Source organism: Thalassophryne amazonica, chromosome 16 (genome assembly GCF_902500255.1).
Source record: "Thalassophryne amazonica chromosome 16, fThaAma1.1, whole genome shotgun sequence".
NCBI lineage: Eukaryota > Metazoa > Chordata > Actinopteri > Batrachoidiformes > Batrachoididae > Thalassophryne > Thalassophryne amazonica.
The window spans coordinates 26419361-26442425 of NC_047118.1; the positions used below are offsets into that span (position 1 = coordinate 26419361).

General features: G+C 40.2%; 1 protein-coding gene across 2 annotated transcripts in view; it reads right to left on the bottom strand.

Annotated features, from left to right (window-relative positions):
- LOC117527520 (splicing factor U2AF 65 kDa subunit-like) overlaps positions 1–20099 on the bottom strand; it is a 36157-nt gene extending 16058 nt beyond the window's left edge. For both annotated transcript variants that reach the window (XM_034189910.1, XM_034189909.1), the window contains exons 1-5: positions 19933–20099; positions 8765–8939; positions 3694–3797; positions 2893–3044; positions 2626–2742 (exon numbers count right to left, since the gene is read on the bottom strand). In XM_034189910.1, coding sequence (XP_034045801.1) covers positions 2626–2742; positions 2893–3044; positions 3694–3797; positions 8765–8939; positions 19933–19981 — 597 coding nt within the window. In that variant the 5' untranslated portion in view covers positions 19982–20099. The remainder of the gene's footprint in view (positions 1–2625; positions 2743–2892; positions 3045–3693; positions 3798–8764; positions 8940–19932) is intronic.
- Positions 20100–23065: the final 2966 nt, after the last annotated feature.

The following is a 23065-nucleotide window of genomic DNA, read 5'->3' on the forward strand; positions in this document are numbered from 1 at the left end:
CATCTCACTAATTTAGAAGATCTTCACTTAGCCTGGAAAAAGAGTCTGTTGCTCTATAAAAAAGCCCTCCGTAAAGCTAGGACATCTTACTACTCATCACTAATTGAAGAAAATAAGAACAACCCCAGGTTTCTTTTCAGCACTGTAGCCAGGCTGACAAAGAGTCAGAGCGGTATTGAGCCGAGTATTCCTTTAACTTTAACTAGTAATGACTTCATGACTTTCTTTGCTAATAAAATTTTAACTATTAGAGAAAAAATTACTCATAACCATCCCAAAGACATATGGTTATCTTTGGCTGCTTTCAGTGATGCCGGTATTTGGTTAGACTCTTTCTCTCCGATTGTTCTGTCTGAGTTATTTTCATTAGTTACTTCCTCCAAACCATCAACATGTCTATTAGACCCCATTCCTACCAGGCTGCTCAAGGAAGCCCTACCATTAATTAATGCTTTGATCTTAAATATGATCAATCTATCTTTATTAGTTGGCTATGTACCACAGGCTTTTAAGGTGGCAGTAATTAAACCATTACTTAAAAAGCCATCACTTGACCCAGCTATCTTAGCTAATTATAGGCCAATCTCCAACCTTCCTTTTCTCTCAAAAATTCTTGAAAGGGTAGTTGTAAAACAGCTAACTGGTCATCTGCAGTGGAATGGTCTATTTGAAGAGTTTCAGTCAGGTTTTGGAATTCATCATAGTACAGAAACAGCATTAGTGAAGGTTACAAATGATCTTCTTATGGCCTCAGACAGTGGACTCATCTCTGTGCTTGTTCTGTTAGACCTCAGTGCTGCTTTTGATACTGTTGACCATAAAATTTTATTACAGAGATTAGACCATGCCATAGGTATTAAAGGCACCGCGCTGCGGTGGTTTGAATCATATTTATCTAATAGATTACAATTTGTTCATGTAAATGGGGAATCTTCTTCACAGACTAAGGTTAATTATGGAGTTCCACAAGGTTCTGTGCTAGGACCAATTTTATTCACTTTATACATGTTTCCCTTAGGCAGTATTATTAGACAGCATTGCTTAAATTTTCATTGTTACGCAGATGATACCCAGCTTTATCTTTCCATGAAGCCAGAGGACACACACCAATTAGCTAAACTGCAGGATTGTCTTAGAGACATAAAGACATGGATGACCTCTAATTTCCTGCTTTTAAACTCAGATAAAACTGAAGTTGTTGTACTTGGCCCCACAAATCTTAGAAACATGGTGTCTAACCAGATCCTTACTCTGGATGGCATTACCCTGACCTCTAGTAATACTGTGAGAAATCTTGGAGTCATTTTTGATCAGGATATGTCATTCAATGCGCATATTAAACAAATATGTAGGACTGCTTTTTTGCATTTGCGCAATATCTCTAAAATTAGAAAGGTCTTGTCTCGGAGTGATGCTGAAAAACTAATTCATGCATTTATTTCCTTCATTGGCTTCCTGTTAATTCTAGAATAGAATTTAAAATTCTTCTTCTTACTTATAAGGATTTGAATAATCAGGTCCCATCTTATCTTAGGGACCTCATAGTACCATACCACCCCAATAGAGCGCTTCGCTCTCAGACTGCAGGCTTACTTCTAGTTCCTAGGGTTTGTAAGAGTAGAATGGGAGGCAGAGCCTTCAGCTTTCAGGCTCCTCTCCTGTGGAACCAGCTCCCAATTCAGATCAGGGAGACAGACACCCTCTCTACTTTTAAGATTAGGCTTAAAACTTTCCTTTTTGCTAAAGCTTATAGTTAGGGCTGGATCAGGTGACCCTGAACCATCCCTTAGTTATGCTGCTATAGACTTAGACTGCTGGGGGGCTCCCATGATGCACGGAGTGTTTCTTTCTCTTTTTGCTCTGTATGCACCACTCTGCATTTAATCATTAGTGATTGATCTCTGCTCCCCTCCACAGCATGTCTTTTTCCTGGTTCTCTCCCTCAGCCCCAACCAGTCCCAGCAGAAGACTGCCCCTGCCTGAGCCTGGTTCTGCTGGAGGTTTCTTCCTGTAAAAAGGGAGTTTTTCCTTCCCACTGTTGCCAAGTGCTTGCTCACAGGGGGTCGTTTTGACCGTTGGGGTTTTTCCGTAATTATTGTATGGCCTTGCCTTACAATATAAAACACCTTGGGGCAACTGTTTGTTGTGATTTGGCGCTATATAAATAAAATTGATTTGATTTGATTTGAAGTGAGAAGCTGCGTTGTGCATTCAAGTCTGTCGGCCACCGTAGTATGTGGTGAGTGCCGTAATCCGTACTGCCTACGTACGGATTTCGTTAATTCAATAGTAATTGAATAAAAATTTGCCACTTTGAATCCGTACTGAGGCAGTACTCACAATGTGCGTCATCTGTACTGCTGGTGAATCCGCAGCCTGGCCACAGCGAAAGTTCTGCATGCACTAAAACCTCTACGGCGTGTCTGCGTGTGTCTGCGTGCTCCTAAATTCGTACTGAGGCAGTACTTACAACGTACGGATCTCCAAATTTAGCCCACGTTTTTGCAAGTAGACTGCACACACGTGCAAGTACGGCGGGCTGTGACCACGGCTTAATCCACATGTATTCTTTCAAAGTAATCCTATCCAACCTTGGGTGTGTGTGTGTGTGTGTGTAACACAAACCTCTAGGAAAGCAAAGTTCTTATCCTGATTAATCTGCACAGCCAGGACGGGGTTGCTCGGAGCTTGTGAAAGTCCTGCAAGTCTCATCTGAGCATTGAAGAATTCTGCCATGGACTCCTGAGGAGAGAGCAAAACATGCAGCATGACTGGTAAGACCCCCCCCAAAAAACACCAAACAAACCAAAAAAAAAAAAAAAACCCTGGAAAACTAGCATGAATACATGAGTGTTCGGGATAAAAACACATCAGGAGGATTTCAGGATTTACTTCAGTTACTCCAAAGGGAATATTTCCAACGTAGAGTCGTCTGGCCTGTCTCGTCATCTGATTGCCGACCACGGGCACTTGTGTCGGCGCTGCAGCCACTCCGGCAGTTGTGGCAGTTGCCAGCAGTGCTATGGTTGGTATCTGCCCAGCCGCTTGAGGAAAGATTAAGATAAAAAAAAACAAAAAAACATTCAGATTTTATCTTTTATTAACACCTCAATATATGAGCGCAATCAGGGGCCTATGTTAACTCTGGGGGCACCTGCCTTCAATGAACCATGGCTATTTACCTGGTTAACCCACAAGATCTTCACTCAAATTGTAACAAAGCACGAAGATGCGATCTCGACCATTTTCAGGTATTTATTACAGTGACGTAAAGAGAGGAGATCGAAGTGACAGCATCCAACTGTATCATCTGCTCATCAACAAAAACTGTTCTAGCTCCACCCCTGGTACTAATCATCACGAAATGACCAATCTATTTATCCAGGGATGAAGTCACCAGTTCAGCTGTCAGAATGTATTAAACTATCAGCTAGGGGGGGATTTGCCCTAGTTTTATTCTTGATTTGGTTTGTGGAACTCTAAGGAATGCATCAATGTCAGTGTTCAATGTAACCTGCAGAGACGTAACCTTAACGGCGGGGTTTGAACGCCAGGTCGCTCGGGTGATCTGATGTTGGAGCCCTGGTGTGGCCCTGCCATAAAGACGTGTCATCCTGTCACACTTACAAACGCTGAAAGGTGGAACTAGTAGTAAAAAAAAAAAAAAAATCAGGAAATCAAACATGACAATACCTTGCATCGCTTTGTACTGCAGTGGTGTAATGTGTTCAAAGCCCGGAGGAGGGACATCCCAATATTTGCAGACCTTTTTCTTCCTTGTTCGTCTCGGAGAATGACTAAACACAAGAAAATAAAGAAGGAAAAACTTCAAGCAAGAAAAAAAAACCCTGCAAGTTTGAATTAAGATTTTAACCCTCTGGGGTCCGAGGGCATTTTTGGACAGTTCACTCGCCTGACATAAATGTTTTATTATTGCTGTTAACAGCTCTCCATGCATCCCACAATCAAGTTTTATGTCTCTTTTTTTCAGGACAAACTGTTCTTTCATAATATATATGCTTTTGTTGTGTTTTATAAGTGTAATAAAGGTTTACAATCAAAAATAACAAAGGAAAAGTAAAGCGAAAAATAATTTTCCACACACATTTATTCAAAACACACTGCAAACTATAATAAACAACTGTTTTGACACTTTATAAAGGTAATTTGAGGGCTTGTGTGAAAGACTGTGCAACAAAAAAGTTCCAACAATAAACACAAATGCACATTTTGAACAATATATACAAAATGGTCTATGCGTTTATGCTCCAGTCTGACGAGCGGCCCTTCTCCCTCACCCCATTGATATGATAAACAGTGCTTTACGCCAGAGGGAGAGAGCAACAGAGTAATCCAGTAACATTCAAATACAAACTAGTGGAGCAATCCTGATGGTTACACACTCTTTATTTGAGCACGTGAGATTGTCATGTGAGGCTCTCCGTCTGCTTTCACTTTTGCTGTGCGTAATGGCGCAGGGCGCATTGGAGGAGTTAGGGGGCTATTCAAACGGGCCAACTAGTAAGATATCACTCCTGAAAATGATCTTTGGTTTATCACGTGAGGTAAATCTGCCCTACGATTGGATTTTGAAAAACCATGTGATGGTGAAACAATTCCGATTGGACACTCATATTGCGCACGTCATCACACAGCTTCTATGAGGAGTACAAAGATGGCCGACAATGGATCAAAAGTCTGCCGAGTTACGTTTTCAGCAAAAAAAAGAGTAAGTTTCTATCTCATATCATTAAAAAGGTATTTATAATTTCGTAAAGCTTGGTCCCAGCCATCGTATATGACTGTGTCGGCCCCAGAGGGTTGATGTTGCTACAGTTAGGGTCAGACGTTTGCAAGTTTGGGCTTTTAATGATGTCTTGGAATTGTTCTTTCTCTAGCCTGGAATGATTGTACATCAAACATCATTAATTACTTTGAACTGAGTGCACAAGTTTGACTTTGATTTGGATCTTCTTTCACCTTTTCATGGCGGCACAGCATCAGAAATGCTCAGATGGAGGTTTTTTTTTAAGACATCTGTTTGATACAGAGCATCCGCAAAGTATTCACAGCACTTGACTTTTTCCACATATTGTTATGTTACAGCCTTATTCCAAAATGGATGATATTTATTCCATCATGATTATGTGAAAAAGTTTTTTTGCAAATTTATTAAAAATAAAACAAAAGGACTACGAAATCACATGTCCATAAGTATTCACAGTCTTTGTCATGAAGCTCAAATTGAGCTCAGGTGCCTCCTGTTTCCACTGATCATGCTTGAGATGTTTCTACGGCTTAACTGGAGTCCACCTGGGATAAATTCAGTTGATTGGACATGATTTGGAAAGACACACACCTGTCTACATATAAGGTCCCACAGTTGACAGTCAGAGCACAAACCAAGCATGAAGTCAAAGAAATTGTCTGTAGACCTCTGAGACAGGATTGTCTGGAGGCACAAATCTGGGGAAGGGTACAGAAACATTTCTGCTGCTTTTTGAAGGTCCCAATGAGCACAGTGGCCTCCATCATCTGTAAATGGAAGAAGTTCAGATCCACCAGGACTCTTCCTAGAGCTGGCTGCCCATCTAAACTGAGCGATTGGGGGAGAAGGACCTTAGTCCCAATGGTCACTCTGTCAGAGCTCCAGCATTCATCTGTGGAGAGAGGAGAACCTTCCACAAGAACAACCATCTCTGCAGCAATCCACCAATCAGGCCTGTATGGTAGAGTGGCCAGATAGAAGCCACTCCTTAGTAAAAGGCACATGGCAGCCCACCTGGAGTTTGACAAAGGGCAAAAGGTTGAAGGACTCTCAGACCAGGAGAAACAAAATTCTCTGGTCTGATCAGACAAATACTGAACTCTTTGGCTTCATGTTTGGAGGAAACCAGGCACCATCCCTACAATGAAGCCTGGTGGTGGCAGCATCATGCTGTGGGGAGGTTTTTCAGCAGCAGGAACTGGGAGACTAGTCAGGATTGAGGGAAAGAAGAATGCAGCAATGTACAGAGACATCCTGGATGAAGGAGACAGAGACGTGTTGAAGCGCAGTGCAGCCGTTTGGATGTGGTCTAACAGCCATGATAACATGATAATACAGATACATCCTCTGACACATGAGGTGGACTGACAATGGATCTGTAATATCATGCTCAATATGGGCATACGTGCTGCACTGCACAGAGCCTTTGACTCGCCGTAGGACGCCGCACAGCTGCACATACAGGGTTCTCACCAGCGTAGTTGAGCATAGGGGGCCCCTACACTGTGAATATGATCCCCTACGCTGTAGCATAAATGGGCTTTTCTTTCTTTTTTTTTTAAAGGACATGTCACATTTAATTTAATGTCCCAGTAAGAAACACAAAGTACTCATGATTGTAAGTTTATTGGTGCACATTCAGTAATAATTACTGGTCACTGATGTATTTTATCCCTCTTGCTCGACGATTCAGCAGATGCATTTCTGCCAGAGGTTTAACAAGTTTCACAGTGACTGTGTTTTTTGCAGTCCGTGTTGGTGAAACGTCATGTGTTGTGTTTCTTTATATTTTAAGAAATATATTTATTCACTTGTTCCACATCAGGAACATTTCAACATTTGCTGTGCAGAGAACCTTGTTAAATACAGATGGACTTCAAAACTTCCAGTGATGGAGCTGAACACCAAAACCTGAAGTCCAGAAGGAAGAAATGAATGTCTCTGCTCTTTAAAATGTGAGGAAAGTGTCTCCAAAACCTCCATCAAGAGGTTGAAGCTGCAGAGGAGACCTTCATCTGGTTAAATGTCCTAAGAGTACAGGTCACCTGTCGTCTCTGCAAACTCACACTTGCTGCTACGCTTAGAAATAAAACAAAGGTTCTTTAAAGAGTAACTATTCAATTATTTGAAAAAGCTGTTTCCTTTTACATTTTAACATTAAATGAATGAATCACTAAACATGTCCATGAAGTCAAAGTTCAGTCAATGGGACACTTGCACAGGTAGAAAAAGCCCCACCCCTGTTGTGCCTAATTTCAATTCTTTTGGCTTTAATGTAAGGCTTGGGCTTTACGAAATTTGGCCCTCAAAATACACTGAATAGTGATTCAGAGGGTTATAATTTTTAAAATTTTTCGGGGGGGTGTGATGCCTCTAGAACCTCCTACGGCTATGCCGCGCCACGTTCACCCCTATGCTGTGAAAAAATCCTCGTGAGAACCCTGACATACATTATGTAACTCATGAGAGGGCATGACCATGTATCTGTAACAGCCCGGTCTAGCGAGCTGCGCAGCCAGTCAGCACCTCTGTCAGTGCTTAACGGGCTGTCACAGCTGTAATACACAACATATCCAACCCAGTGATCTTATCACAGTAACACATATGAAGTACTGACGTCCCAACTGTATTACCAGGCCATCACAGTATGAATAGCATCAACAGTCACCTTTGGAACAGCTCTAGATGGACCTGCTCAGGGGCGCAGGTGGGCAAACACTCAGTTATCTTTATACTTTTATTTATTCCCTTTTTTCAAAGATAAGTTTCAGTAATCAGTAATCATTACATATGGATCAGTAACATAGTTGGCACCATGGTCGGTGGTCTTTACAGGCCTCCAGCAAGCTCATGGCCTCCTGTGCCTTTCAGTCGAGCCAGGATAACAGCTGATTGAAGTGCTGCGCATGCGTGTAGCTGCCACACAGCACGCTGTGTGTGTGTTCAGTACAGCTGACCGAACCGCCACACATACATGAGGCTGGAACACAGCACTCAGCTGCATGTATGTGCTCATAACCAGCTGATCCTTTCTTGCACGTGCGCCCACGCCAAACAACTGATTCTCTAGTGGGTCAGAGAGAGAGCAGGCATATGCATGTGACCTGACTCTGGGTAGTCTATCTGGATTCGGGAGTTGCTGCACTCCGAATGTGCGCAAATCATTTGAGGTGGATTCAAAACACATTCTGGGTATTCGTACACAGCTGTACGAATGTCTGTCCTGTATGAATGTGGCTCGAATTCTGGCTGTTTTTTCCATTTGGCTGATTTGTACGGCATTTGTGCTGTAGTGTGATGGGGCCCTTGGCCTTGTGCTCCACTAAAGACAACAGGCTCAGCCCCCAAACCTCCACAAAGAAGAAAAAAAAATCTCTGTTCACTTGTCTGTTTGCTGTGCAGTTGGGAGCCCACTGAACTGAGCGTCACACTTGAAGTGTGTGCAGAGCCGAGGTGGCTGAAAGTCCACAGCTCTGGAAAAATAACGAGTAGTCCCAACTGTGTCCACGCTTCTGCTTGTGGGTCAGATGAATGTATTTATCCAGAAAGACTTATAAATAAAATTATTATTGTTACCTTGTCACCAGCCAATATAGATCAAGTTATAAACTCAGATCAGTTTTGCTCTTTTTCTTTTTTTTCTTTATACTTTTCATGATTTTGACAAGGGTTATTTTTTTATTCAATGATACTGTCATATAACAAATTAACACAACAATGAAGTATTTTATTTTAAAATGTTCTGTAAAACATTGGACACCTTGTTTTCATTCAGAACCATTCAGAACCGCCTGTTTTTTGATCTTAAAAAAAATGATCTGATCCGCATCCGATCTGAACCCTGGCTTCTGTGATCCCTGACACCCCGAACAGTAACAGAGTAAAAGGCAGATGTGCGAATGCGCTGCAGCAATGAAGCTGTGAATGTTATATTGCACCGTTATTGCTGCTTCCTGGTGCCGCTGTCTGAGTGGGAGCTCTGCAGGAACCACTGACCTGTGCTTCTTGTGGTCCCGGGAGGAGCTCCTGCGGTCCCGGCTCTTCCTCTCCCTGCTGTGACTTCGTTTCTCTCGGCTGTGGCTCCCCCTGTCTTTGCTCCAGCTGCGATGTTTTTCGCCTCGGCTCTGGGATCCGCTGTGACTCCGCTTCCTGTGTCTTTCTCGCTCACGCTCTGATTTTGGAAAAATAAAATAAAATAGCAGGACAATGTTACACTGTGGACATTTTGTTTTTACAGTGTAATCAAAAATACTACTGCATGGATATGCATTCTGATATATATTTTATGCTTTTCTGTCCATTTCTAAAATGTGTAAATGATTGATCAAATACACAGATTGTCAGCAGTATATTTATTGATCTTTACAAAAGTTCCCAATAGACCAAACCGCTGAAACTGTGAAAAAATTAATAAAAGAAATAAAATTATGCAGATTTATAAATGATATTTAGATTGAATCCAGTACTTTAGGTCATTCTGTATCAAATAAAGAGATTTTAGAAAATATTTCTGACTGGCCTTCTAAGATTTACTTCATGTGATGCTGGAGTAGGAAACAACTCAGAGGCAAAATATTTGGCTTCTATTTTTATACTTTCTACTTTATATTTTGAGATATGGAGCAGGCTGGGTGGGGGTCTAATAAACGTGTTGCTAAAAAAAGTTAAACTTTCATAAATCATTACTTCTGAAGGAGGCTCATGTTTAAAATCTGCAAAGGGTTCTACACTGTTAGTTGTCATCATTTGTCCTTTGTCTTAAACTGTTGTATGAGGTTTTATGCTAGACAAAGTGAAGCTGCAATTTAAATTTTGTTGAATTTTATTCAATGACAATAAAAGGCATCTTATCTTCTTATCTTATCTTACCGGTGATCATTAATGCTGTCATCACCATCATCAGCCCTACCAACAGTCATCAACGTCATCATTACTGTCACCTGTGATCATTATCATCATCATTATCATCATTACTGTCACATGTGATCATTGTCATCATCATCATCATTACTGTCAGCTGTGATCATTATTATCATCATCATCGTTAGTCACCTGTGATCATTATCATCATCGTCATTACTGTCAGCTGTGATCATTAGCATCATCGTCATTAATGTCAGCTGTGATCATTATCATCATCAACGTCATCATTACTGTCACCTGTGATCATTGTCATCATCATCATTCCCGTCAGCTGTGATCATTGTCATCATCATCATCATTACTGTCACCTGTGATCATTATCATCATCATCGTTACAGTCACCTGTGATCATTATCATCATCGTCATTACTGTCAGCTGTGATCATTATCATCAACGTCATCATTACTGTCACCTGTGATCATTGTCATCATCATCGTCATTACTGTCAGCTGTGATCATTGTCATCATCATTGTCATTACTGTCACCTGTGATCATTATTATCATCATCATCGTTACAGTCACCTGTGATCATTATCATCATCATTACAGTCAACAGTGATCATTATCATCATCATCATTGTTACAGTCACCTGTGATCATTGTCATCATCATTACTGTCACCTGTGGTCATGATCATGATCATCATCATCGTCATTAACATCACCTGTGGTCATTATCATCATTACTGTCACCTGTGATCATTATCATCATCACCACCCTCACCTGTGAGCATTATTATCATCATGTCACCTGTGATCATCATCATCATCACATATGATCATTATCATCATCATCATTACTGTCACCTGTGATCATCATCATCATCACTACAGTCACCTGTGGTCATCATTATCATCATCATACCATATGGTCATTATAATCACCATCATCATTACAGCCACATGTGGTCATTATCATCATCATCATTATGTCACCTGAGATCATTATCATCATTAATGTCATCACTGCACTCACCTGTGGTCATTATCATCATTACAGTCACCTGTGATCATCATCATCATCATCACCTGCGGTCATTGTCATCATCATCATTACCTTCACGTGTGATCATTAACATCATCATTACTACCCCCTGTGGTCATTATCATCATCATCATCAGCATCACAGCCACCTGTTGTCATTATCATCATCACCTTTCTTTCTTTCTTTCTTTAATATTTATTTCATTAATTTAAAAGAAAAAACAGAAAAGCAGAAATAAAGCATCACAAAACACCAGAATGAAAAGGAGCAGAGAGAAGAACAAGTCTTATGTTTTCTGCCCCTTTTTACAATACAATCTTTCAATATCCAGCGTCATTATTCGACATTATTCAACAGATTGCATTTCTTTAACTTGTCACATACCACTGACTTATTTCATAATTATGACCATTATTTAATAGATTACATCTCTGACAGGTTACATTTTAAACTTAAGACATTTTAAACATTATTAACAGATTACTTTTTGACTTTCTTACAGCCCACTGACTTATTTCATAGTTTCATACTTACTTAATACATCTAGCTTAATACGTTTTTTAAATAATTTAAGCGACCTTAATTCTTTAATTTCTTTGTTGAGATTGTTCCATAATTTTACACCATTTACTGCAATACTCCGTTCCTTTACTTTGGTTCTAAATCTTGTTTTTTTAAAGACTTCTATTCCTTTCAGTTTATAACTACTTACTCTTTTTTCAAACATATTTTGAATGTTTGTAGGTAAAGTATTATTAGCTTGGTACATTGTAATATTTTCAAATTGACTAAATCATGAAATTTAAGTACCCTATACTTAATGAACAATGGATTAGATGGATCTCTAAAACCACTGTTGCTAATCACTTTTAAAGCTCTTTTCTGCAGAATAAATAAAGGTTGTATATAAGTTGTATATGTTGATCCCCAAATTTCTACACAATAAGTTAAATATGGGACAATCAATGAATTGTACAATGTTAATAAACCATAACTATTTAATCAATATTTTACTTTATGCAAAACAGCAATGGCTTTCGCTATTTTTCCTTTTATGTAATTTATGTGTGACTTCCATGTAAAATCTTCATCAATCATGACTCCTAAAAATTTCATTTCTTTTACCCTTTGTATATCCATTCCATCTATTTGTAATGACACATTATTTTTTTTTTCGCTCTGTCATTAAACAATATGAAATTTGTCTTATTAATATTTAGTGACAATCTGTTTATATCAAACCAATGTTTAACTTTTTCCAACTCTGTATTTATCACTTGTGCTACTTCCTGTATATCTGATCCAGAGTAAAACAGCGTTGTATCATCAGCAAATAAAATGCTGCCAAGCATATTGGATACATTCACAAAATCATTGATATACAAAATAAACAGTTTGGGTCCAAGTACCGATCCTTGTGGTACTCCATAAATAATGTTACACAATTCTGATTTGGTATTATTTATCTGAACAAACTGTTTTCTATTTTCTAAGTAGCTTTTTACCCACTGATGTGCAATACCTCTTATTCCATATTGTTGTAACTTGTGAAGCAATCTTGAGTGGTCTATAACATCAAAAGCCTTTTTCAGGTCGATAAAAATACTTACAAAATAATCCTTATTTTCTATTGTTGTTATTTTCTCTATTAATTCCATAATTACCATAGCTGTCAAATGTTTTGTTCTAAATCCATACTGAGCATTATTTAAAATATGATGTTTCTCAATGAATTTATCCAATCTTGTCACAAACTTTTTCCATAATTTTAGAAAACTGTGGAATGATACTGGCCGGTAATTAGAAAAATTATGTTTGTCTCCATTTTTATATAATAGGACTACCTTGGCAATTTTCATTTCATCTGGAAAAATCCCTGTTGATAGAGACAGATTACAAATATAAGTACACTCAACAAAAATATAAATGCAACACTTTTGGTTTTGCTCCCATTTTGTATGAGATGAACTCAAAGATCTAAAACTTTTTCCACATACACAATATCACCATTTCCCTCAAATATTGTTCACAAACCAGTCTAAATCTGTGATAGTGAGCACTTCTCCTTTGCTGAGATAATCCATCCCACCTCACAGGTGTGCCATATCAAGATGCTGATTAGACACCATGGTTAGTGCACAGGTGTGCCTTACACTGCCCACAATAAAAGGCCACTCTGAAAGGTGCAGTTTTATCACACAGCACAATGCCACAGATGTCGCAAGATTTGAGGGAGCGTGCAATTGGCATGCTGACAGCAGGAATGTCAACCAGAGCTGTTGCTCGTGTATTGAATGTTCATTTCTCTACCATAAGCCATCCCCAAAGGCGTTTCAGAGAATTTGGCAGTACATCCAACCAGCCTCACAACCGCAGACCACGTGTAACCACACCAGCCCAGGACCTCCACATCCAGCATGTTCACCTCCAAGATCGTCTGAGACCAGCCACTCGGACAGCTGCTGAAACAATCGGTTTGCATAACCAAATAATTTCTGCACAAACTGTCAGAAACCGTCTCAGGGAAGCTCATCTGCATGCTCGTCGTCCTCATCGGGGTCTCGACCTGACTCCAGTTCGTCGTCGTAACCGACTTGAGTGGGCAAATGCTCACATTCACTGGCGTTTGGCACGTTGGAGAGGTGTTCTCTTCACGGATGAATTCCGGTTCACACTGTTCAGGGCAGATGGCAGACAGCGTGTGTGGCATCATGTGGGTGAGCGGTTTTCTGATGTCAATGTTGTGGATCGAGTGGCCCATGGTGGCGGTGGGGTTATGGTATGGGCAGGCATCTGTTGTGGATGAAGAACACAGGTGCATTTCATTGATGGCATTTTGAATGCACAGAGATACCGTGACGAGATCCTGAGGCCCATTGTTGTGCCACCCAAGAACATCACCTCATGTTGCAGCAGGATAATGCACAGCCCCATGTTGCAAGGATCTGTACACAATTCTTGGAAGCTGAAAATGTCCCAGTTCTTGCATAGCCGGCATACTCACCGGACATGTCACCCATTGAGCATGTTTGGGATGCTCTGGACCGGCGTATACGACAGCGTGTACCAGTTCCTGCCAATATCCAGCAACTTTGCACAGCCATTGAAGAGGAGTGGACCAACATTCCACAGGCCACAACTGACAACCAGATCAACTCTATGTGAAGGAGATGTGTTGCACTGCATGAGGCAAATGGTGGTCACACCAGATACTGACTGGTATCCCCCCCAATAAAACAAAACTGCACCTTTCAGAGTGGCCTTTTATTGTGGACAGTCTAAGGCACACCTGTGCACTAATCATGGTGTCTAATCAGCATCTTGGTATGGCACACCTGTGAGGTGGGATGGATTATCTCAGCAAAGGAGAAGTGCTCACTATCACAGATTTAGACTGGTTTGTGAACAATATTTGAGGGAAATGGTGATATTGTGTATGTGGAAAAAGTTTTAGATCTTTGAGTTCATCTCAACAGTTTCTATTATACTTTTTACAGTCATGTCTAAATCTTCATGGTCAGTTGATCTTTTGCTTACACAGTTTTTTTTTTTACAATATTTCTTATTTCATCTTTTTCCACATTGTCCAGGAAAATACTATTGACCGTATTTACTAGTGTATGTAATTTATCTTCTACTATTGGTTTATTTCCCACCAGACTTGATCCTACATTTGAAAAATAATCATTAAACCCATTCGCAACTTCTTTTATGTCATATATCTCTTTATTTTCCTTGACAAAGTAATTTGGAAAAGTTGCTTTCGCTCCATCACTTTCAATCACACTTTTTATAATTCCCCATGTTGCCCTCGTTGTGAAAGTGTAGTGACACGGACCCACAACAGGGGGCGTAAATGAATGGACAATGAATGAGCCAAAATACAACACTTTACTGTTGTGAATGTGCACAACGAAATACAGACGATTACGGAATTTATATGTAGTCAATCCACAGAGGTGACGGGTGGGCAGGCCCGAGGATAGAAGACGTCTGTCCAGAGAAGAACCGGATCCCATACGATTTCCACTGCCACCGAACCCAGAAGATACTGGAGCCGCCAAGTCCCGAGTCCCCAGGTGGCCACCATCTCCGGCTGTCGGATCTGGTACTGCTGGCAGGAAGCAGAAACAGTTAGGTGTGGGTGTGTGCACACCCAGTAACAGCCAGCAATACAGGTGGGAATTACACCTCCACCTCCGCAATTACGAACACAGAGTCTCTACAGATCTGATACAATCACTTGTCTGCACGGATCGGGAAGGGTGCGGCTTATCACCCTGTCGTCCACGACCAGCTCAGCCTCCCACTGACACAAGCTACCAGGAACTCCTGTAGAGGATCAGACAACAAATACGTGCGATACGGCACAGATTATGGCTGAGGAATTACCTCCAATGGTAGGTGATATCTCGGCAGCGGGGTGGAGATGTCGTCCGGCCTTTAAGGAGTGGTTGATGAGATGGTGATGGATGACAGTTGTCACTCCCGGCTGTTCCTGTGAGGTGGCAGCGCCCTCTCGTGCCTGAAGCCCGCACTTCAGGCAGGGCGCCCTCTGGTGGTGGGCCAGCAGTACCTCCTCTTCAGCAGCTCACACAACACTCATATTATCTTTACTCTTATTTAATTGTTCACTATAATAATCTCTTTTTTTTGTTGTTTCCTAATTATTGTTAATAGTTTATTTTTATATTTTTTGTATCTGTGTTCTGTTTCCTTTGTTTGCATTTTTAAAAAGCACCTGTATAAATAGTTTTTCTTTGCACAAGCATTTTTTATTCCCTTTGTCAGCCATGGTTTATTTACTCTTTTCTTACTAATTTCTATTAATTTACAGTTTTTATTATATTATTTCATCAATATTTTCATAAATGAGTTATATGCTACATTAACATCACTGACATAAACTTCTTCCCAATTTTGATTTTTAAGGTCATATTTTAATGCCTCTAAGGCTTTTACTGACTTATCTCTTTTAAAGTTTATAACCGTTTTTTTCTTGTACCTATTTTTCTATTTAAATATTGAAAACATTGGTAAATGATCGCTAACATCTGTCATCAAGATCCCATTCTTGATAATTTCATCTGTTCTATTTGTAAATATATTGTCGATTACCATAGCACCATAGCTTTGCGATGTAATTCTGGTTGGTTTTGTTATCAAGGGGAATAACCCCAAACTATACATTGAATTCACAAAATCACTTATTCTTTGGCCACTGGAGCTTTCTATGTTAATGTTAAAGTCTCCACACATAAAAAGCGTTTTGTTTTTAATTTGATGGAATAATTCTATTATTTTATCTGTAACTTTCACAACACAAGTGTCTGGTGCTCTGTATACACAACTGATTAGAATATTCTTAGATGTTTCATGTACAAGTTCCACTGTTACAATTTCTATGACATCATCCATAATTGTCATTTCTTCTACAATTGTACACATCAGATCTGTTTTATGTACAGAGCAATACCACCGCCTTTTTTATCTCTTCTGTTTACAAAATACAGCTCATATCCCTCCATTTGAACATCAGTCATGAGATCATCTTTAAGCCAAGATTCAGTAATTGCAACAATACTAAATCTATTTTTAAACTGATTTAAATAATCTTTTATTTGTGACATTTTACAATACAAGCTTCGGCTGTTTATATGTATGAGTGACAGGGTATCTTCTGCAATTTTTTCACTATTCAACTGTTCTACCGTATAATACTCACAACCAATCGTTTTTAAGTCAAATATACTTTCATCAATATTCGTGTCTATGTCATATATTTTATCATCTGTTTCCATGTTTGATCTGATTTTTAGTTGGTCCAATTACCAAAAGACGTCATATTTGATTGTCTATTCAGGTCTGTATTTTGTAAGGTCCTCCATGTTTTTGATTTGTATACCATTTGTTCCTTCTTTCACTCTAATCCACACCCTACAATTCCAGACCATGTAGCAACAATATGTTTCTGTTTTCTTAGTAGTCTTGCTTCCCTAGCAATATCTGCATTTTTTTTCGTTAGATGCTCATTTATATAGACACTCGTTCCTTTCAAATTCTTTGCCTGTCTTAATAACTCATTTTTATATTTTCTGCTTGTAAATCGTATAACAATGTTAGATAGTTTATTTTTTCTGTCTTTAGTTGGAATAGTATAACAGTCTGATATCGTGTCTTGATGGATGACAACACCTTTTTGATATAAAAAGTTTGTAACTTGTTGCTCCAATGACTGTCGTTCTTCAGGTGGTGCATCTTCCCCACTGGCTCCACCAGAATCCACCACCCTTGCATATGTCCGATGTTTTGTTTCTAGTCCAGATATTATAACATCATCTTTTCTAGTGAATTGTTCATGTTCATCTACACGTTGTTCAAGTTTCTTAATGATCTTGTCCTTCTCTTTAACCAGATTTTGGAGTTCTTTAATCTCCACCGTCAGCTTGTCTAAATTAGACATGTCTTTCGATATCTGGTTTATTGAGGTCTTTATCTCCTCTATATTTTCCTCGAGTTTATCTGTTTTCTTGGGTGGTGCCATGTTGACTATCGTGGCTTAGTATAGCCACTATTAATTACAAAAACAATTCTCACCAGTAGCCTCCACCACAACAGGTCCGGTCGCTACACACCAACCCTCCCCGTTGCTAACCTCGCTCACAGCCGCCCCCAGCCTCGGTCGTAGCTGCCGCTAACCACGGATGTAGCCGTAGGCAGCCTCAGATGTAACTGCCTCCAGCCTCGGATGTCGCCGCCGCCAGCCCCAGATGTAGCCGCTGCTAGCTGCGGATGTAGTCGCCGTTAGCCTCGGATGTAGCCGACGCCGCGGGCCTGGATGTATCGCCCCCACCGATGCCGCGGGCCTGGATGAACCGCCTCCACTGATGCCATGGGCCTGGATAAACCACCTCCGCCGATGCCGTGGGCCTAGATGAACCGCCTCTGCCGCGGGCCTGGATGAACCGCCTCCACCGATACTGCGGGCCTGAATGTAGCCGCTGCTAGTCATTGTCATTACCATCATCATTACAGCCACCTGTGATCATTATCACCATCATCATCATTACAGTTACCTGTGGTCATGATCACCGTCATCATCATTACCACGACCTGTGGTCATTCTCAACATTACAGCCACCTGTGTTCATTATCACCATCGGTCATTGTCATCACCATCATCATTACAGCCACCTGTGTTCATTATCACCATCATCATCATTACAGTCACCTGTGTTCATTCTCACCATCACCAGTGTTCATTATTATCATCATTATCATTACCACCACCTGTGGTCATTATCGTCACCATCATTACAGCCACCTATGGTCATTATCACCATCATCATCATTAGTCACATGTTGTCATTATCACCATCATCATCACAGTCACCTGCAGTCATTATCACCATCATCATTACAGTCACGTGTGGTCATTATCATCATTATCACCATCACCATCATTAGTCATCTGTGGTCATTATCACCATCACCATTACAGTCACGTGTGGTCATTATCATCATTATCACCATCACCATCATTAGTCATCTGTGGTCATTATCACCATCATCATTAGTCACCTGCAGTCATTATCACCATCATCATTACAGTCACGTGTGGTCATTATCATCATTATCACCATCACCATCATTAGTCATCTGTGGTCATTATCACCATCATCATTAGTCACCTGTGGTCATTATCACCATCATCATTACAGTCACGTGTGGTCATTATCATCATTATCACCATCACCATCATTGGGTCACCTGTGGTCATTATCACCATCATCATTACAGTCATGTGTGGTCATTATCATCATCACCTACGGTCATTGTCATTACCATCATCATTTCAGCCACATGTGTTCATTGTCATCATCATCATTACAGCCACCTGTGATCGTTAACACCATTATCATCATTATGATCATCTGTGGTCATTATCACCAACATTACAGTTACCTGTGGTCATGATCATCATCATCATTACCACCACCTGTGGTCATTATCATCATTACAGCCACATGTGGTCATTATCACCATCACCTACAGTCATTGTCATCACCATCATCATTACAGCCACCTGTGGTCATTATCACCATCATCATCATTACCATTACCTGTGGTCATCATCATCATCATCATCATTACAGCCTCCTGTGTTCATTATCACCATCACCAGTGTTCATTATCATCACCATTATCATTACCACCATTTGTGGTCATTATCGTCACCATCATTACAGCCACCTATGGTCATTATCACCATCATCATCATTAGTCACCTGTGGTCATTATCACCATCATCATCATTACAGTCACCTGCAGTCATTATCACCATCATCATCATTACAGTCACCTGCAGTCATTATCATCATCATCATTAGTCACCTGTGGTCATTATCATCATCATCAGTCACAAATGGTCATTATCACCATCATCACCATTACAGTCACCTGCAGTCATTATCATCATCATCATCATTACAGTCACCTGCCCTCATTATCATAATCATCATCATTACAGTCACCTGTGGCCATTATCACCATCATCATCATTACAATTGCCTGCAGTCATTATCATCATCATTACAGTCACCTGTGGTCATTATCATCATCATCATTACAGTCACGTGTGGTCATCACCATCACTGGTCACCTGTGCTCATTATCACCATCACCATCATTGGTCACCTGTGCTCATTATCACCATCATTAGTCACCTGTAGTCATTATCACCATCATTACAATCACGTGTGGTCATCATCATTATCACCATCACTATCATTAGTCACCTGTGGTCATTATCATCATCATCATTACAGCCACCTGTGGTCATTATCATTATAATCATCATTAGAGTCACCTGTGGTCATATCATCACTATCTGTGGTCTTTGCCATCACCGTCAGTATCGTCACTACTTTATCTCGCCATAATCTCGGCGGTTTCTTACTGGATGTCACACACAGTGGCTGAATACTGTACCGTATCAACCTCGCTGATATTGTTGTCTTTCTTCCTGAATGTCCATTTGTTTGTTTAAAAGGTTTTAGTTTTAAGGTTGTGGCCTGTTCGTTTAGGTTGCGAGTCAACATATCAGATTAAAGCTCAGCGTTAAAAGAAAAAAACGTCATGCGGTCAGGTTGTTCATTCATTCATAAATAACTTGATGACGTCATTACGTTCTGACGTACTATGCGTTGCTAGCTTGCTGACCACACTGCGCGACAGAAGCAATAAAGCGTTACCTTGTCGATTCTCGTTCAACTGTTTCTCAAATTCCTCGAAATCCGACATTGCAGAGATCAGCAAGTTGTATAAAAATATGTTTGTTTTTTTTTGTCTCAGAGCAAAAATAAAACAGCTGCCGCTGGACGAGCACAGCGCCAGGATTCACCGCTGTCAAGTCAGACACCAAAACCTACTGCCACTCCAAGCCTTCAAAATAAAAGCATAGTGGCGTCTTAAAAAGAGAAACCGTAACATTGTATTCAGCCCCACAAATAATAATAATAATAATCCTAATAAATCATTACCGTCCTGCATGACGAAATCGGCCCGCATCAATTAGTATTATTATTTTTTTACTTAATTGACAGCAGTACAGCTGGTGCAAGAACCAGTGTCACAGACCGAATGCTCCCCACTAAAAATTGGTTCCCCCACCTTCACTGCACATGCGTCATTTCTGAGTATCACCAGTGTTTCACCGATTGTCACCTCGTTTCTGCTTCAAACTGCCTCCAGTCATCATCCGTCTCAGCAACAGATATCTGAAGCTTTAGGACAACAATCATTTCCACATAAATTCAACATTAATTCATAACTAAAAAGATGAAGTGATGAGAGCACCGCAACAGCTGCTCCTGCTGCGCCTCTGTCATTTTAAAGGGGCACCGATTATCACCTCGTTTCTGCTTAAAACTGACTTTAGAATGATTTAAGAGGTTTTACTTTGTCATCTGACGGTTAATAATCACATTAATCCATTTGATCGCTTTGGATGAAAACAGTCCGTCTCAGAGGAGCTGATGTGGTCATTGCTGCTGTGGTCCCAAATGACGCATGCGCAGTGGAAGCAGGGCATACTGGCTAACATTTGATTAACAAATGGTAAATGGACTGCATTTATATAGCACTTTTCCATCTGCATCAGACAATTATGTCTCACATTCACCCCGATGTCAGAGTGCTGCTATACAATGCGCTCACTACACACTCGATTAAAGGCCTTGCCCAAGGGACCTTAGTGATTTTCCGGTCAGGCGGGGATTTGAACCCATGATCTTCTGGACTCAAGCCCAACACCTTAACCATTAGACCATCACCACCCCTAAGCAGGCATGAACATGCCAATTCATGTCACAAAAACATTCACAAATCATTCTCATGTTGAAAATCCCATTGCAAGGACCTTTTCCAGATATGAATCCACTTTGTAACTTACTGATTTTCTTTTCTATTTTCTGTTTGTTCCTCCATAGAAATATCAGAAAATGGACCGATATCAGCGTGGTGCCGTGTAAGGTGCTGAGCAGCACACCTGTAGCAACTTGGAGATTGAGAATATTGCCCAAGGTTTTTTTTAACTTATGGGCTCTGAAAATTGAGGGAATGTGAACACAAATGGCTGCAAATACAATACATTCATTAAAGATAGCTGCAAATACAATACATTCATTAAAGCTCTTGAATTAACTCTGATATTTGACCCTACCAGCACACAGTGACTCTTTGAAATCAACTCCGGTGTGGTGGAGTACAGAAGCAAATAAGTAATAATATCGGTGTCCAAATACTTTTGGACCTGACTGTCCATCACAGCGGTGATCCTGGTCTCACTCTAAACATGAAGGTAATCCACCAAACAATCTCTAAAATGAGCAAGAGTCGTAAATAAGGTCTGGATTTAGTTGCACCGTCAGACTAGCTGTGGAGAAAATCATCATGTGCTTCCTGAGATCTTCAGCAGCTCTGGAAGAAGAGAAAGTGTCTGCAGTGACAGTCGTCAGAGGCCAGACAGAGCTGTCCATTTAATGAAAGGTTTGTTGGTTTTAATGTTTGGACATGTCCTTGAGCACGACACTGAAATTCTACATTCTCAGTCTTGCAGCACGTCAATCTGAACATAACAAGAAAAAAAAAAACCATACAGTAGTGTTCAGAATAATAGTAGTGCTATGTGACTAAAAAGATTAATTCAGGTTTTGAGTATATTTCTTATTGTTACATGGGAAACAAGGTACCAGTAGATTCAGTAGATTCTCACAAATCCAACAAGACCAAGCATTCATGATATGCACACTCTTAAGGCTATGAAATTGGGCTATTAGTAAAAAAAAAAAAAACTAGAAAAGGGGGTGTTCACAATAATAGTAGTGTGGCATTCAGTCAGTGAGTTCGTCAATTTTGTGGAACAAACAGGTGTGAATCAGGTGTCCCCTATTTAAGGATGAAGACAGCACCTGTTGAACATGCTTTTCTCATTGAAAGCCTGAGGAAAATGGGACGTTCAAGACATTGTTCAGAAGAACAGCGTAGTTTGATTAAAAAGGTGATTGCAGAGGGGAAAACTTATACGCAGGTGCAAAAAATTATAGGCTGTTCATCTACAATGATCTCCAATGCTGTAAAATGGACAAAAAACAAAAAAAACAAAAAAAAAAAACAAACAAAAAAAAAAACAGATGCGTGGAAGAAAACAGAAAACAACCATCAAATGGATAGAAGAATAACCAGAATGGCAAAGGTTCACCTGTGTGAAGCTAATTTATTTGCAAGAATCCCCTGCAAAATCCCTGTTAAATAAAAGACGTGCAAAAGAGGTTACAATTTGCCAAAGAACACATCAACTGGCCTAAAGAGAAATGGAGGAATATTTTGTGGACTGATGAGAGTAAAATTGTTCTTTTTGGGTCCAAGGGCCGCAGACAGTTTGTGAGACGACCCCCAAACTCTGAATTCAAGCCACAATTCACAGTGAAGACAGTGAAGCATGGTGGTGCAAGCACCATGATATGGGCATGTTTCTCCTACTATGGTGTTGGGCCTATATATCGCATACCAGGTATCATGGATCAGTTTGGATATGTCAAAATACTTGAAGAGGTCATGTTGCCTTATGCTGAAGAGGACATGCCCTTGAAATGGGTGTTTCAACAAGACAATGACCCCAAGCACACTAGTAAATGAGCAAAATCTTGGTTCAAAACCAACAAAATTAATGCCTCGCAGATGTGAAGAAATCATGAAAAACTGTGGTTATACAACTAAATACTAGTTTAGTGATTCAGAGGATTGCTAAAAAAGCAGTTTGAACATAACAGATTTGAGTTTGTAGCGTCAACAGCAGATGCTACTATTATTGTGAACACCCCCTTT